Here is a 17,787-nt window from a genome sequence, read left to right on the forward strand (position 1 = left end):
AGTTTCACGGGGAATTTTGGAGGGGCCTCCGGCTCCGGTCCGTGTGCCGATCCCGTGAGCGGTGTGATGTTCGCGCTCGCTCGCTCGCTCAGCGTGACAAACACTTCTGTTCCGTCCCGTCCCGTCATAAAACTCTCATGAAGTCGTGCGGTTGGCACGAACGTTCCCGTGACTGATTGATGATTGGTTTGAGGGAGAGGCTAAATTTTAGTCTATGTCACATTAAAAAAATCTTAGTATTTAAAAGTATTAAATAAATATTAATTATAAAACTAATCGTAGAACTCTAGTGTTAAACTGCGAGACGAATCTAATGAGGTATACTAATCTATAATTAGCGAATTATTACTGTAACATCAACGTAGCAAATTATAGATTAAATAGACTCATTAGATTCGTCTCACGGATTAGTATTCAGCTGTCAAAAAAAATTATAAACATATTTTATTTAATATTTTAAAATAATAAGATTTTTTTGATGTGACAAAGACTTTAAAAAAAATTCTGAAACCAAACAGCACCTGAGACTACTACTGGTGGTAGGGGGCGTAGGGCCTGGGAGTAGGAGTGGGCTTCAACTGCGAGCTGGGCCAACACACATGAATGGGCCGACCCACGACAAAGAACCTAAGCGTGAACATACTCTTTTTTTTATTAACTCTTTCATTTAGATTCCATCTCTGTACTGTAGAATTTGTAGTGCCGTACTGCCTCATGTAGTAAAAGTGCAAACACTTCACAATCTGAGACTAGTCGCCAGTGGTGTGTAGCGGGCTAGCTTCTTTGTCCTAGGAATCTCTCCGCTACACTACACGGTCGATCGTCCCGCGTCCTTTCATGCTCGATCCACCGAACCTACCTGCCCCGGCCTACGTGGAAGCACAGCAACATGTCAAATCTGACCGCGAACTCTGCGTCGACCTTTTTGTCTGCCGGGGGGGGGGGGGGGGGGGGGGGGGGGGGGGGCGGCCAAGGACGAAGACGACGGGTGAGAGCTCCGGGGACGATGGAAGAGCAGCTCTGATGCGCTAGCTTGTAGAGCTTTCCCCGAGTCTTCGGACACCAGACAGAACTTGCAGCGCTTTCCCCACTGATGGGAATTTGATTTGTTCCCAGGCGGCCTGGGTGAGAGAGCTCACCCCAATAATCATGACCGTGCACAATGTCTCCGTGGACGACTGATTGAGAGACTTGTCCCTTAATAAAGAGTGCAATTATTCTAGCTTTTTTTTCCAACACTTTAGTGGAGGCGGCGAATGACCTCTCAAATACTATGCTTGTTAACTCCACGGTCCTGAAAACCATTTCGTTTGCCGCGTCCCTTACACTATGTAAGAAACCAACAAAAAAGACACTCATAGGAGATGCGGAATTAACCCACGTCTCCTATTACTAATAAGAGACGCGTGTTGACAAGCCTCGTCTCCTATAAGTGCGCTCTCAGCTCCGAAGAACAACCCATGTCTCCTATGTACCCATATAGGAGACGCTGATATATAAGTAGTGTCTTCCGTAATATAGGAGACGCGGATTAAAAAAACGCATCTCCTATGTGTCTCATAATAGGAGACGCGATTTTAGAATTGTGTCACCTATATACTCATATTAAAGACGCAGGTTAAAAAATCGTGTCTTCAAAAACATGATGTATTGGGGCAGACGCGGGTAAAAACGCGTCTCCAAAATAACAGTCAGTGAGATGCTCGGACCCGAATATTATATCAACTGCGTTTAATTTCTCGCGTCCAGGTCTGGTGTCCGCGCACATAGGGGGGTGTCTATTCCTCGTATTCTGCGATGGGAATCCATCCCATCGCAGAAGGGCGGCCCTTCTCCGCCCCGCGCTTGCTCCCCCGCCTCCCCCGCCCCCCGGGCTCCGACGCCGCCCCCGGCGCCTCCGCCGCCGCCCTCCCTAACCAAGCTCGCCGCCGCCTTTTCCTCGCCCCCGCCGCCGGCACCGCCCACCAGTTATCCAGCCCTGCCCGGCCGGCGGCGCTCCCGCGCCGCCGCGCCCTCCGCCGGCCGAACCGCCGCCACTGCCCCCAACCCCCTCCTCTGTGGCCGGCAGCCATGGAGCCGCCCCACCCCCAGCTACCCGGAATCATAAGGCCGCCGCCGCCCTCCACCACCCCGACCACCGGCAACCTCGCCGGCGGCCGCTCTCCCCACCTACCACCCCTTCCCGGCCCCTCTCCCCTCCCCTAGCTCGCTAGCTGCCGCGCCCCCTTCCTGGCTCGAGGTAGAAGATGAACAGGGGCAGGGGCGGGCGCCGCGGGGCACGGAAAATCGCATAATAAATAGATTTCCCCCCTATCCCCCGTCCTCTCTCCTCTCATTTTCTCCCTACTCACCACAGCTCCCCCACCCCGCCGCCACCAGCCGCTCCTCCTCACCGTGGCGGCATTATCCTTGGCACCCCGGAGATGGGACCCTCCACGCGCGCCTTGCTGGGGACGGGTTCGTTCTCCGCGCGCCGCTGGGGACTGGGTCCTCAGCTCGCGCTCCGCCGCCGGGGACTGGGTCCTTCACTCGCGCAAGCCGGAAGTGCTTCCGCAGCTGCCGCGGGGATGGGGTCCTACGCACACGCACACCGCGGGGGACGTGGTCCTCTGTGTACTACATGTTTTGGTAAGAACCCTAGATCTGGCTGCCACTTTCTCGGCTGCGCGCCACCTACCTCCTGATTCCCTGGTCCGTTGGTCTTCTCACCCCCTCGACATCTTCTGTTCCCCAGGTAGTTTATTTGGTTCCGATTAGTGCCAAGGTGCTCACGAGGGTGTGCACGGGGAAGGTTGATCCATGCGTGATCTGTAGATTTCAGTTTTCCGAATCTGCAGTTTCCATGAATCTTTCTGAATTTGCAGATCCAGGTGCAGCAGAAGTGCAGGACCAGGACCACCCTCTCCCAAGTCATGGATCCAGGCGCTAAGAGGTGCTTCTCCTCCCTCTCTTAATCAGGTTGCACGGCAAGCCTAGCTTATTTAAACGAATAGAATTTCTCCGCAGCTTGCCTAAAGTGAATTTGCTCTAGTTAAACTGATAACAGAGACCGTATTCAATCTAGATAAACTGATTTTGTTACTTCTTGCTTAGCAAATTACATAGCACCATGTTTGTTTAGATAAACTGAATTTTTAATATGATCATGCTTGCAGAGGTGAAAGGTTGGAGAGCCTAGTGGAGTGTGAATCTTGATGTTGCACATTATGTTTCTTTTTTTCAATTCATGTGTTGACACTTGCCTGCCTTGCTTGCTGCAGTAACACATCACATCAATACCTGGGCTCCGATTCCTTTATTTTTCTCTTGTATAAGGAGTATCTTGGCAATAATTGCTTTCTTAATGCCATCCTGCAGGTAATCATATTATGCTCATATCGACTCTGCAATGTGTACTACTGATATCCTGCTGGATTAATGCTAAATAAGATATGCTTTACTTGGCAGGCACTTGGCAGCTGTGATAATTTTGTTTCCTTTCTAGATAATCTGCTTGCAATTGACGGCTTGCTACCTGAAGAAAAGGCTAAAAGAATGCCTCTTCTTCTTGCTCTTAAGTTCTCTTGCAAGGTAATATTGTTTATATGGTCTGTTGAACTTTTACCAATTTGTGTTAGTGTACTTGACCTTTGCATATATGATGTAATGTCTGAGCAGTTGTATCAAAACAAATAATATTGATTTAACTATAGTTCAAAATATTTTAGCCTAGCAATCTGCAATGGCTATTCTTTGTTTGTATCTATCTTAGTATAAGATTACTCCTGAGTGACCCCATCCATATTTTGGCTGCCAGAAAGTGAAAACTATCCATCTACATACCTGTCAAATAATCAGCTTTTGTTTGACCGTCTCTTCTCAGTCAACATAAAAATATCAGTATTGTTATAGATCTTAATTCACTGGCTTACAAACATGCATATTGTTACTAATTGTTTGTTATATGAATTGCATGTCACACGGCATGCCCTTTATTTATTTGTTTGAGTAAGAACCTTCATTTCAATGAACTTATGCAAGTCCCTTTCTAACAGGTCTCAAGCAAATTTCTATGTTAGTTAACAAAATTTAATTAGTTTCTCTAGTGCATGGTGGTTAAAGAATCCAGATGTTTTTTTTTATTCTTGTATAGTGATTCCTCTTGTAAACTGATTCATCTAGTGCATTTTCTTCTCTGCAAGGTTGGGAACTGAAACTTGTCACAATCAAGTATCAATGGCTTTGGTGGATACTATCAGCCTCATGTGTTCATTGGTTTGGAACCAAGTGTATATAATATGTAGGTGTAGCTGCAATTGGATGGTGAATACATTGCATGATATGATTTCCTGTGATGAGATTAATTGGATAGATGTAGCCTCAAGTGTTTCTGCATTTGTACTGTTTATAGTGGATAAAGCATGTGAATTTGTGATGTAAAGAATGGATAAAACATATGCATATGTGAATATGTGATGTATATGAGGGTATATTCTGTCATCCTTTTTCTTTTTTTTTTGTTTTTTTAATCATCATAGGAGACGAGGGTTAACAACCCGCGTCTCCTATGTGAGGGTCATAGGAGACGCGGCTTAACAGCCCGCGTCTCCTATGTGAGGGGCCATTGGAGACACGGGTTGTAAAAACGCGTCTCCAATGACCCATAGGAGATGTGGAAAAACGCGTCTCCTATCACTTCACATCGGAGATGCAAATAACCGCGTCTCCTATTTGAGTTAACCCATGTCTCCTATAACTCTTTTTTACATTGTGTTAATTCACGGTGGAGTGTTTCCCAGACCAAAAATCTGTTGCCACGCTACTCACGCCATTCAGTTGACGCCAACAAAATAAAAAGCGGCCGGCCGCATTCAGTTGGCGATGAAAAACAAGTTGCATGCATCAAATGCAACCAATTTTTTAACCATCACATCATTTGCATAAAAATTTTCAGAGGTGAAAATTATAGGATCCGCAATCGAGAAGGTCAACTCGAAAGATGCCTTTGTCTATCCATATATAGTCGTAACGAGTGATTGGCTAGATGAAAAGGTTTGTCTATATATAGTCGTAACGAGTGACGGCTGTACGTCTAAGACTCAGTTGGTGTACCGGTCCTTCAAATTTATATTATGACCGGGAGCTTCACGTCTTCTACCGTACCTTTTTCCGTCTTACCGGGGGAGAAGCGGGCCAAGGCCAAAGGAGTGAGAGCTCCGGGAGCAGCTAACGGGGCATTCGTAGTCCTACCTTTTTCCCAAGTGTAGCCTGGACACCACAGAACTTGCCGTACGTGCTTTTTACCCACCAATAATAGAAAGCTGATTTGTCCCCAGCTAGGGGGAAGACAGTTCACGAATCATGATCACGTACAACGTTTTCGTGGACGCAGATCGAGACATGCGTGTGCACATGCATGAACAAGACTACAGGGCTCGGAACTCATGCTCCCTTCATTTTAGGGAAGTGATAGAGATGGCATATCTTAAAGTATCTCCAAGAATGCCCAAAATTCTACCTAAAAATCTCAATTTAGGAGCAAACATGAAAATCACAGCTCCAACATTCTCCCAATATTTTGGCGCTTCCAAAAACGGCGGCATCTAGAGCTATATTTGATTCCGGCTGGGCTCCCAATCCTTCCAAGCGCGCTCTGCTGACCCTCCGGCTTCACCTGTCTGTCCCGGCAGCCTCCGATCCATGCACCATGCATGAAAATGGGCAACTAGCAGCAGCTGCAAGTCGCAGAGCACACCGTCGAGAAGCGCTCCATGCCTGTGGGTCACGATCGTGACCGCACCTTCAGGCTGCGCCTGCTAGATCGCTTCATTGGATGGATAAGAAATAACTGCGCTATAGTATCGAGGAGAGGATGAGCAGCAGGATAATAGAGGCTCGCCAGGAGGGAGAACCAGGAAAGAGAGATCTAATGGAGAGGGAGAGACCGTGGACGGGGGGACGGGGAGGATCGGAGCTGCCGGTTGCCGCAGCCGCAGCAGCTGTGCCGAGCAGGCAAAGTTTACTGGCTTATGCTGTCCGCACTTGTCATACTCTATTTTTATTCTAATGCTGTCCGCACTTGTCATGCTCTATTTTTATTCTAATGAAATATTTTGCTGTGGTCATTGAGATTCTTTTCTCATTATCAATTTTTCATGTACTAGTCATACTTTATACCAACTACGATATATTTTATTCAATTATCTCCGGCTATCAGTTTTTCATTTTCTTTTTGTCTTTCACCTCTTATTTCCCCTAACTCATCCCTCCTGAGCGGCACAGGGGTGGCAGCGGCAGCACCAAATACGGCCCCGAGCGGCCGCCAAGCGGCATCATCAGCTCCAGCCCTCCTCCAGCCACGCCGCGCGCCGGCTTGCCTCCAGCTCGCGCGGCGGGACGCCGCCACACCAGCCTCCAGTGGTGGGACCCTGGCCTCCAGAGCAACAGCTACCTCCAGATCTTGCGGCGGCGAACGGTTCCCGGCAGTGGCGATGGTGGCGGCTCCTCGCAGTGGAGGGAGGGAGGAGGTGGGTGGCGCGGCTAGGGGCGGCGTGAAGCGCCCCAACCCGAAGATCAAGGCTAAACTATGTATTAATTACCGAATAAGGTCTCCGGCATAATACATGTTACATCAAGTGGAGTCCAGAGTCATACAGAGTTTTATTTAACACGTACATGAGGAGTAAAGTGACAACACAATGCTACACAGAACAACCATAGGATAACAACTAGCTCTTCATCCATCACGGCTCCACTCGATCAGCTTGGGTGCGGACACGATCTACTCGTAGTCTTCTGGCACAAAGTCAGGATCCTCTGGAGAAAAATCAACAGGGGTGAGTACAAAAGTACTCAGCAAGCTCCACCTCACCCTACGAGAGGGGACTGACATGCACGACACATAATAAGTACATTCTACTAATAATGCAGCTAATGGTATGCAACTCTTTCCGACACAACACACAGTAGGTAGCTCACTAGTTGTCAGGACCACACCGTAGCCTGTCCATACCGTGGACACGGACCATTCGAATGGATTATACACTCTGCAGAGGTTGTACGCTTTACCCACACGCACTTCACCGTCCAGAGACGGCTCCGTCATAGCCGACACCCAGCCGTGGCTCAACCCCGACTAGTCGCCCCCAAACCCTCGGGTCTGGACCATTCCAGGTCTCTCCCCAAAAAATATCCACCTCGGACGACTACCAGGTTAGCCAGTGGGATTAGGCTAAGGTTTGCCCATACAAACTCATGTGGTCGTACTGAAAGTAAGCTAGGTGAGATGTCAAAACAACTCGGTCCTTATGGTTCACCAGGGCAGCAACCATCCCTCAACATGACAACTCGAGCCTACCACCACGGTAGCACTCACCTGCCAGTCTACCACCACGGTAGCGCCGGCTCCAGCATACCCAGCTGCCCTAGTCTCAGCCAGATCCCTTCGTATCCTATTCCCAGCTATGGATATGCATGACTACTCAGATGCATTCATGAGCACACTCAATCACTCAAGTACCGGTATATGTAATCGATCCTAGACACAGGCTACAGCTAAACGTCCTCACATGGATGCAACCGCTCACGTAGGGGTCGATGAAACTTGCCTTCGCTTGCGTACGCGTCGGCGACGGCGGCTTCCTGCTCGTGGTACGGGTCTTCTGGCTCCTTGGTAGGCTCCTCCTCGGTCACTCCGTGATCTACGGCGAGAACAGCACAACCGGCAAACAAACACAAGCAAGCAATAAAATAAGCTCAAATGGAGATGAAAATAGGAGGAAAAAGAGTTACGTGAAAAGGAGTTGATATGAAGGAGATATTGAGTTTACAGTATTGATTGGTAGAATGATTTGGATTAAGTGCTCACGGCCTGGGGGTGTTTTGGGCCTTTATTAGTGGAGTTAATGGTCGGGGGAGCTGCCTGCCATCTCACCTTGGCGCGGAACAGCTCGAGGAAGAGGGCCAACTGTTGGAGCTTCGTTTCGTGAGTGAGCTGGGCTCGGAAGGAGTGGTTCAGCTAGCGGAGCGAAGCAGCTCGGTGTGCTTGGCTGGTGACGGGGCTCGTCACGGCCTTGCTCCTTTTATAGGCGAGGAGAGCAGCAGCGGTGTTGCGCAAGGATGGCGATGGCGTGGGCTGTGGCAGTTTGTCGTCAATGCGAACAGTGGCAGCGCTGAAGGCGCGAGCGCTGAGGCGGCAAAGCCGGCGAGGGCGCTGCAGCGGCGTGGGTGAGGTGGGGACGCGGGAGTGGGCGGCACGGCATGATGCCGGCGGCAGTGCGCGGTCCCGTCGTGGGGCCGGCGTGTCGCGCGTGCGCGGGCGAGAGCGAGCGGGTGTGGCGGTTCGGCGGAAAAAATCTCGGCCGGCACTGTGCGTGGCGACCCCGATTTTTAGGGAGGTGAGTGCTGCCATGACGGGTCTTTTCAAAGTCAATGGTGTGGGTACTCTGTGGTTTCCAGGGAATGATGAAGTTATGGCAAAGGAGGTAGGCGCTGTCATGATTGTCTGTTAATTATGGCATGGTACGGTGACTCGAGAGGCTTTTATGGAAACGAGATGATTTTTGTCGTGGGTGCAAGCATGCGTATTCTGGTTACTGGAGGGAACGAATGTACTAATGCAAGGCAAGAGTATAAAATAGTTATGTAATACCTAACGTTAGTATTATTTTACGTTACTAGTTTAATTGCAACATAAGTTTTATTTTAGTGATTGTTGGAAATTGAGGTGGCCCTACTAAGTTGAGGATCTACACCAACTCACTTCAGAGTCGGTCAGCTTCTAGTTACTTAGTGTACCGGGTCCTTTTGACGGCAGAGCCGGCTTTTGCTTCCGGGAGGCAGAGCCTACCAACAGATGAAGCTGGCTTCCGGGTGGCAGAGCCAACCTTCGATGAAGCCCAGACCCTTTTGTGATCCCGGGTGGCAGAGCCAACTTTCGATGGATCACAACTTATACACTAAGTACTTAAATTTAACCGGGAGACTAACACTTATAAAGACGCTTACCTTATTGAAGCAACAAAGGATCACACACCTAGCACACTCTACCTATGCTCACTTCTACCATGCCCTTGGATGTGTGTGGGATGGAGTGGAGTAGTATGGCATGGCAAGGGGTGGCACCCTCCTTATATAGGCACCCATACCCTCTTGGATGAGTGACACTTGTCACACTCTAGGAAGTTCCCTACAAATATCTAAGTTCCCTACAAATATCTAATTCTAGAAAATTCTAAATTTTACCATGACAAGAAAATATCTAAGCTTCTTGTCTTCTTATGATTCTTGTGGAACATTCTAGAACCTTGTCATGGTGAACAAAATTATGCCATGGCTTATCCTTATTTTTATAGAACCTTCTAGAAGTTTGCATTATAAATTTCAACACTCCCCCTTAATCATGATGAAAATTGGGATGTTACAAACCTACCCCACTTAGGTTGAATCTCGTCCCCGAGATTCAGCTTCACCATTAAAGAGACTAGGAAACTCGGCTCGGAGCGCGTCTTCTCTCTCCCAAGTTGCTTCTGCTTCCGAATGCCTGCTCCACTGAACTCGGCAAATCCTGACTTCTGAGTTGCGGGTTCTTCGCGTCATAGTGTCCAGAATTTTTACTGGTACCTCTTGATATCTGAGATCATCCTGCAGGTCGATTGTCTCTGGGGCCACTTGTTCTTCTGGTACTCGCAGGCACTTTTTGAGTTGGGACACATGGAATACATCGTGTACATCTGACATCTATGCTGGCAACTGAAGCTTATAGGCTACCGCTCCCACTTTCTTGATAATTGGGAAAGGTCCAATGTAACGTGGGGCCAACTTTCCTCGTACCTGGAATCTGCGTGTGCTGCGAATTGGGGAAACTTTAAGGTACACATAGTCTCCAACTTCGAAGCTGAGAGTACGTCTTCTTTTATCGGCATAACTTTTCTGGCGGGATTGAGCTGCCTTTAGATTCTCTCTAATTTCTGCTATCTTGTCTTTTGCTTCTTTATAAAATCTGGGCCCTCAATAATGCGGTCACCGACTTCGGTCCACATGAGAGGTGTGCGACACTTCCTCCCGTAGAGGGCTTCAAATGGCGACATCTTTAAACTGGACTGGTAGCTGTTGTTGTAAGAGAACTCCGCATATGGCAAACTGTCTTCCCAATTTTTGCCATAAGTAAGAACACAGGCTCTTAGCATGTCTTCAAGGATCTGATTGACTCTTTCGGTCTGGCCATCAGTCTGAGGATGATACGCTGAACTGAAGTCCAACTTTGTACCAAGTGCTTCATGTAACCTGCTCCAGAATCTCGAAGTGAACTGGGTGCCTCTATCTGACACAATCCTCTTAGGTACTCCATGCAGCTTCACAATACGCTCAATATATAATTTGGCTAATCTATCACCTCCATAAGTGGTACGCACTGGGATGAAGTGTGCCACTTTAGTGAGTCAGTCAACAATCACCCAAACTGAGTCATGACCGCTTTGAGTTCTTGGTAGACCGGTGATAAAATCCATACTAACTTCATCCCACTTCCATACTGGGATCGGCAACGGCTGGAGTAATCCACTGGGCTTCTGATGCTCTGCCTTGACTCTTTGGCACACATCACAATGAGCGACAAATCGAGCGATATCCCCTTTCATACCATTCCACCAATACTTCTCCTTAAGGTCCAGGTACATTTTTGTAGTGCCGGGGTGAATGGAATAGGATGAGTTATGGGCTTCATCCAAGATGGTCCTGCGGAAATGACCTTGCTTAGGCACACATAATCTCTTCTTGAACCACAAGACTCCATCTTTATCTACTCTGAAATCTGGGGCTTTGCCTTCACTGTTGCGACCTTTAATCTATACCAATCTTTTATCCTCCATCTGTGCTTCCTTTATCTAGTCATCCAGGACGGGATGGACACTAAGGTTATAGTTGCAAGAGCGGCATACAACCCTTAGGTTCAACTTCCTCATTTCTTCACTCAGCTCTGGGGCTTGTGTGACTAAGTGATGGCAATATGCTTTACGACTGAGCGCATCAGCCACCACATTAGCCTTTCCAGGGTGGTAATGAATTTCCAAATCATAGTCTTTGATCAACTCCAACCATCTTCTTTGTCTAAGGTTGAGATCCGACTGGGTGAAAATGTACTTCAGGCTCTTGTGATCCGTGTAGATTTCACACTTATTCCCAATCAGATAATGTCTCCAAATCTTGAGGGCATACACTACTGCAGCTAACTCCAAGTCATGGGTGGGGTAGTTCTGCTCATGTGCTCTCAACTGTCTTGAGGCATAAGCTACAACTCTTCCTTCTTGCATAAGCACACAACCCAATCCTTGTCGGGATGCGTCGCAATAAATGACAAAGCTCTTCTGATTATCTGGCAAAACTAGCACTGGGGCAGAAGTTAGTCGCCTCTTCAACTCTTGAAAACTTCTCTCGCAAGCTTCAGACCAGACAAACTTCGTGTCCTTCCGGAGCAACTCGGTCATAGGCCGGGCTATCTTAGAGAAACCTTCGATAAATCTCCGATAATAGCCGGCTAATCCCAAGAAACTCCTGATCTCCGAGGCTGAGGTTGGTTGCTTCCATTCTGATACTGCCTTGACCTTTTCTGGGTCCACTTCAACACCTTCAGCTGTTAAGACATGACCCAGAAAACTGACTCTCTGCAGCCAGAATTCACACTTGCTAAACTTGGCATACAACTGGTGTTTTCTGAGCTTTCCCAGCACAATTCTGAGATGTTGTCCATGCTCCTCAGCACTCTTAGAGTAGACCAGTATGTCATCTATGAATACCACGACAAACCGATCTAACTCTTCCATAAACACCTTATTCATGAGGGTCATGAAAAAGGCAGGGGCATTAGTCAGACCAAAAGGCATCACTGTGAACTCATACTGGCCATAACGGGTCCTGAAGGCTGTCTTGGAGATGTCCTCTTGTCGCACACTGAGCTGATGATAACCTGACCTTAGATCTATCTTGGAGAAGAACTTAGCTCCCTTCAGCTGATCAAACAGGTCATCAATCCGAGGTAGAGGGTACTTGTTCTTGATGGTGACTGCATTCAGATCACGGCAGTCCACATAAAGTCTCATGCTTCCATCTTTCTTCTTCACAAAGAGCACTGGGGCTCCCCAAGGAGAAGCAGCGGGTCTAATAAATCCCTTTTGTTAAAGCTCTTCAAGCTGCTTCTTCAACTCGGCAAGCTCTGGGGCTGCTAACCGATAGGCATTCTTTTGGTTCCATGGACTAAGTCAATAGTAAACTCTACATCTCTTTCTGGAGGCATACCGGGTAATTCATCTGGGAACACATCTGCGAACTCCCGAACTACTGGCACATCTTCTAGGGATTCTGCTTGGATGTGGTTCACCATGGAGTCTGACAGGCTAGGCTGGATTTGGCATGTGACTGTTAACCCTTGGCGGTTGGTGACTGTCACTGCTCTCTCAACACAGGCTATGTTTCCGCGGTGCTTGGTGAGCCAGTCCATACCGAGTATGACATCTATCCCTTTGGAAGTAAGGACTACTAGGTCGGCAAGGAATACTACCCCACTAAGGTTTATAGGGATATCTAAGACACCTAAGTGGCAAGGTATATGACCTCCAGGGGAATGGGTTATTAGTGGCCTCTTAAGGGCTATAGTAGGTATATCATGCTTTTCCACAAAGTGGGAGGAGATAAAGGAATGCGATGCTCCAGAATCAAAAAGCACTGAGGCTAGAGCTGATTGGACCAGAAACTCACTGAGAATCACTCCTGGTGCATCCTCTGCTTCTTCAGCATTCACATGATTCACTTTTGCCTTGCCGAAGGACTGTTGCTGGCTCTTAGCTGGTGTTGCATGGTTGGCTCCAGTCGGCTGCTTTGGTCCTTGAATAGAGTTGGAGAAAATAGAAGGGGCGGGCTGATTGAGATACGGACAGTTGGCCTTGTAGTGTCCGGCTTCGCGGTAGTGGAAACAGGTCTTCACATTGGTTACTTGACTTCCGCCAGTCTGTTGGGTGCGGAAGGTACTCTGGGTCTTCATAACAGGAGCTGACTGAGTGGGCTTCTGGAAAGAACCGGGCTGCGCTTTGAATGAAAAGGCACCCTGGCTCCTTGGGCCTGAGTGAGCCGGATACTGGGTCCTCTGGAACTTCTCCAACTGCTGGGGCTTCTTGCTTTCAAACCGACGTTTGCGCTCACTGAGTTCTGCCTTTCTGTTTCTCTCAGTGGTGATGGCCCTGTTGACCATAGCATTAAAGTCACTGTGGGTGGTGACTTCAACCAAGGTCCTGATTTCAGGGTTAAGCCCACCAAGAAAGGCTGCTTGCTTCTTCTCGTCATCATTGATATCCTCTGGTGCATAACGAGACAACTCTGTGAACTTATGAAGATACTCTGTCACAGTCATACCACCTTGACGAAGCTTTCTGAACTCATCCCTCTTGAGCTTCATAACACTGCTGGGAATGTGATGTTCTCTGAAGATCTTGACAAAGTCAGCCCATACCATCTCATTGGCATTTTCATTTATTTCCCGGTAACTCTGCCACCAAGCAAGGGCTGGTCCCTTTAATTGCTGTACTGCGAGCAAAACCTTGTCTCTGTCATCTGCATGGACCACTTCGAGCTTCATTTCAATCTCTCGCAGCCAATCATCTGCCTCAATGGGGTTATCAGATCCTCCAAACTTAGGTGGCTGCAAGCGGTTGAAATCTGCAATTCTGCTGCTATTGCCATTATGATGCATTGCAGGTCTATTGTTGCCAGGATTGCCTTGAGCTTGGGCTGTGAGAGTGGTCACAAGAACTTGGAGGAGTTGGTTCTGCTGCTGCAGTATGGCTGCCAAGTCAATAGGTGCTGGGGCACGGGGAGGTAGCGGCGGTAGGTGTTCATTTTCTGGTGCTTCTGGGGCTACATTCAGAGGGGCTTGGTTTCTCGGGTTGACCTCGTCACCGTCTTCCTGAGCATGGAGTCCCTGGACTCGGCTCGAGCGACGAGTCATCTACGGTCAAGGAGGGCAAGATTAGGTGACTCCCCTAGTATATTGCTAGGGTAGATTTGTATATATGATAGCACACAACACAAACGAATCATTCAAGCACCGCACAAGCATTCATTCAAACAAGCAGGGATACATGACACGACGGATTACAATAACGCGGCTCGACTTTTAAGGGTCGGCCGGGATGACTCGACTACTGAACCCTACAACACGGTCTTCGGGGTCACTGTTTCCGGGATCTCGGGGAGATGCAGGAGGCGTGGGCGGCACTGATTCACAAATCCTCCTGCGTGGTTGGGACGAGGAACATAGCGGAATTCCCTCTAGGATTGGCAGCTCCGCGGCAGTCCTAGGATGGCGTTCCTTGCGCTTGGCACGGTCCACTAGGTAGACACCCCTAAGGAGCTGACTGTGGCGATCTGCCTGCTCCCTAAGGTTCTCTTCGGACATGGCAAGGCGGCTTTCAGCTTCGGCTGCTCGGGCTTCTGCCTGGGCTACGGCCAGTTTAACCCTACGCCAACGGGACTCCGCTTCCTCAGCACACTGGATTAAATCTCTCACACGCTGATGCAGTTAGTCGCACAAATCGTCGAGGCTAAGCAAATAGCCAGACATAGCGACAACTGTGGGGTTCTTCTCTGTCCCTGCGGGGCTCTCCAGGTTGCGGATCCTCGCCGCCCAAGCAGGACGGTTTCGATCCAGCGGGGGAAAATACTTCATGGGGGTCGAACCCAAGTGCCATTCAAACATCTGGCACAGGTACCGCAGCGCCTTGCGAGCTGCAAGCTGAATGGTGTCAGTCATACGGGCTCCAGTGGCGGTGACGCTCCAGGGTAGCATCTCCAAGTACTTATCACTGGCGCCAATATGGATGGTGACCTCACAGCTTTCGGTGCCATGCTCCATGAACTCGCGACCCACATACTCCGGTCGTTCCGGAATACCAAGTCGCACCGTGGCAGCATAAAGCACCCTGGGGAATCCATCTTCGTTGATGCAGTAGGTGGTGGTCCAGTCATCCGCCATCTGATTTTCAAGGGTAGTGTTAGCATAACAAGGATAAAGTTTAAGGAGTAATATATTTTCAAGGATTGACCATCCTAGGGCTCCTACGGTCATCGTTTACTACCGGTTCGCGTCCTACAGCCAAGCATGGCTCTGATACCACCTGAAGCGCCCCGACCCGAAGATCAAGGCTAAACCATGTATTAATTACCGAATAAGGTCTCCGGCATAATACATGTTACATCAAGTGGAGTCCAGAGTCATACAGAGCTTTATTTAACACGTACATGAGGAGTAAAGTGACAACACAATGCTACACAGAATAACCATAGGATAACAACTAGCATAGCGACATGCAGGACTAGCTCTTCATCCATCACGGCTCGACTCGATCAGCTTGGGTGCGGACACGATCTACTCGTAGTCTTCTGGCACAAAGTCAGGATCCTCTGGAGAAAAATCAACAGGGGTGAGTACAAAAGTACTCAGCAAGCTCCACCTCACCCTACGAGAGGGGACTGACATGCACGACATATAATAAGCACATTCTACTAATAATACAGCTAATGGTATGCAACTCTTTCCGACACAACACACAGTAGGTAGCTCACTAGTTGTCAGGACCACACCGTAGCCTGTCCATACCGTGGACACGGACCATTCGAATGGATTATACACTCTACAGAGGTTGTACGCTTTACCCACACGCACTTCACCGTCCAGAGACGGCTCCGTCATAGCCGACACCCAGCCGTGGCTCAACCCCGACTAGTCGCCCCCAAACCCTCGGGTCTGGACCATTCCAGGTCTCTCCCCAAAACATATCCACCTCGGACGACTACCAGGTTAGCCAGTGGGATTAGGCTAAGGTTTGCCCATACAAACTCTTGTGGTCGTACTGAAAGTAAGCTAGGTGAGATGTCAAAACAACTCGGTCCTTATGGTTCACCAGGGCAGCAACCATCCCTCAACATGACAACTCGAGCCTACCACCACGGTAGCACTCACCTGCCAGTCTACCACCACGGTAGCGCCGGCTCCAGCATACCCAGCTGCCCTGGTCTCAGCCAGATCCCTTCGTATCCTATTCTCAGCTCTGGATATGCATGACTACTCAGATGCATTCATGAGCACACTCAATCACTCAAGTACCGGTATATGTAATCGATCCTAGACACAGGCTACAGCTAAACGTCCTCACATGGATGCAACCGCTCACGTAGGGGTCGATGAAACTTGCCTTCGCTTGCGTACGCGTCGGCGGCGGCGGCTTCCTGCTCGTGGTACGGGTCTTCTGGCTCCTTGGCAGGCTCCTCTTCGGTCACTCCGTGATCTACGGCGAGAACGGCACAACCGGCAAACAAACACAAGCAAGCAATAAAATAAGCTCAAATGGAGATGAAAATAGGAGGAAAAAGAGTTACGTGAAAAGGAGTTGATATGAAGGAGATATTGAGTTTACAGTATTGATTGGTAGAATGATTTGGATTAAGTGCTCACGGCCTGGGGGTGTTTTGGGTCTTTATTAGTGGAGTTAATGGTCGGGGGAGCTGCCTGCCATCTCACCTTGGCGCGGAACAGCTCGAGGAAGAGGGCCAACTGTTGGAGCTTCGTTTCGTGAGTGAGCTGGGCTCGGAAGGAGTGGTTCAGCTAGCGGAGCGAAGCGGCTCGGTGTGCTTGGTTGGTGACGGGGCTCGTCACGGCCTTGCTCCTTTTATAGGCGAGGAGAGCAGCAGCGGTGTTGCGCAAGGATGGCGACGGCGTGGGCTGTGGCAGTTTGTCGTCAACGCGAACAGTGGTAGCGCTGAAGGCGCGAGCGCCGAGGCGGCAAAGCCGGCGAGGGCGCTGCAGCGGCGTGGGTGAGGTGGGGACGCGGGAGTGGGCGGCACGGCATGATGCCGGCGGCAGTGCGCGGTCCCGTCGTGGGGCCGGCGTGTCGCGCGTGCGCGGGCGAGAGCGAGCGGGTGTGGCGGTTCGGCGGAAAAAATCTCGGCCGGCACTGTGCGTGGCGACCCCGATTTTTAGGGAGGTGAGTGCTGCCATGACGGGTCTTTTCAAAGTCAATGGTGTGGGTACTCTGTGGTTTCCAGGGAATGATGAAGTTATGGCAAAGGAGGTAGGCGCTGTCATGATTGTCTGTTAATTATGGCATGGTACGGTGACTCGAGAGGCTTTTATGGAAACGAGATGATTTTTGTCGTGGGTGCAAGCATGCGTATTCTGGTTACTGGAGGGAACGAATGTACTAATGCAAGGCAAGAGTATAAAATAGTTATGTAATACCTAACGTTAGTATTATTTTACGTTACTAGTTTAATTGCAACATAAGTTTTATTTTAGTGATTGTTGGAAATTGAGGTGGCCCTACTAAGTTGAGGATCTACACCAACTCACTTCAGAGTCGGTCAGCTTCTAGTTACTTAGTGTACCGGGTCCTTTTGACGGCAGAGCCGGCTTTTGCTTCCGGGAGGCAGAGCCTACCAACAGATGAAGCTGGCTTCCGGGTGGCAGAGCCAACCTTCGATGAAGCCCAGACCCTTTTGTGATCCCGGGTGGCAGAGCCAACTTTCGATGGATCACAACTTATACACTAAGTACTTAAATTTAACCGGGAGACTAACACTTATAAAGACGCTTACCTTATTGAAGCAACAAAGGATCACACACCTAGCACACTCTACCTATGCTCACTTCTACCATGCCCTTGGATGTGTGTGGGATGGAGTGGAGTAGTATGGCATGGCAAGGGGTGGCACCCTCCTTATATAGGCACCCATACCCTCTTGGATGAGTGACACTTGTCACACTCT

The 17,787-nt window shown here is 49.2% G+C and overlaps 1 protein-coding gene across 1 annotated transcript; it reads left to right on the forward strand.

The window, feature by feature from the left end:
• Window positions 1–2,070: 2,070 nt before the first annotated feature.
• On the forward strand, window positions 2,071–4,479 carry LOC120648208. Its single transcript, XM_039924944.1, has 7 exons — window positions 2,071–2,148; window positions 2,302–2,628; window positions 2,735–2,791; window positions 2,865–2,932; window positions 3,261–3,357; window positions 3,448–3,570; window positions 4,182–4,479. The coding sequence occupies exons 1-7, from the start codon at window positions 2,071–2,073 to the stop codon at window positions 4,191–4,193; spliced, it is 762 nt and encodes a 253-aa protein (XP_039780878.1). The 3' UTR covers window positions 4,194–4,479.
• Window positions 4,480–17,787: the final 13,308 nt, after the last annotated feature.

This window comes from Panicum virgatum, chromosome 9K (assembly GCF_016808335.1).
Source record: "Panicum virgatum strain AP13 chromosome 9K, P.virgatum_v5, whole genome shotgun sequence".
NCBI classification, from domain to species: Eukaryota; Viridiplantae; Streptophyta; class Magnoliopsida; order Poales; family Poaceae; genus Panicum; species Panicum virgatum.

Excerpts from the sequence above, each read along its gene's own strand:
- LOC120648208 (XM_039924944.1), top strand. The coding sequence starts at position 2,071 with ATGGAGCCGCCCCACCCCCAGCTACCCGGAATCATAAGGCCGCCGCCG. Across the intron at positions 2,792-2,864 it reads CGAGGGTGTGCACGGGGAAG|ATCCAGGTGCAGCAGAAGTG; the intron begins GTTGATCCATGC and ends CTGAATTTGCAG. Across the intron at positions 2,933-3,260 it reads ATGGATCCAGGCGCTAAGAG|TAACACATCACATCAATACC; the intron begins GTGCTTCTCCTC and ends TGCTTGCTGCAG.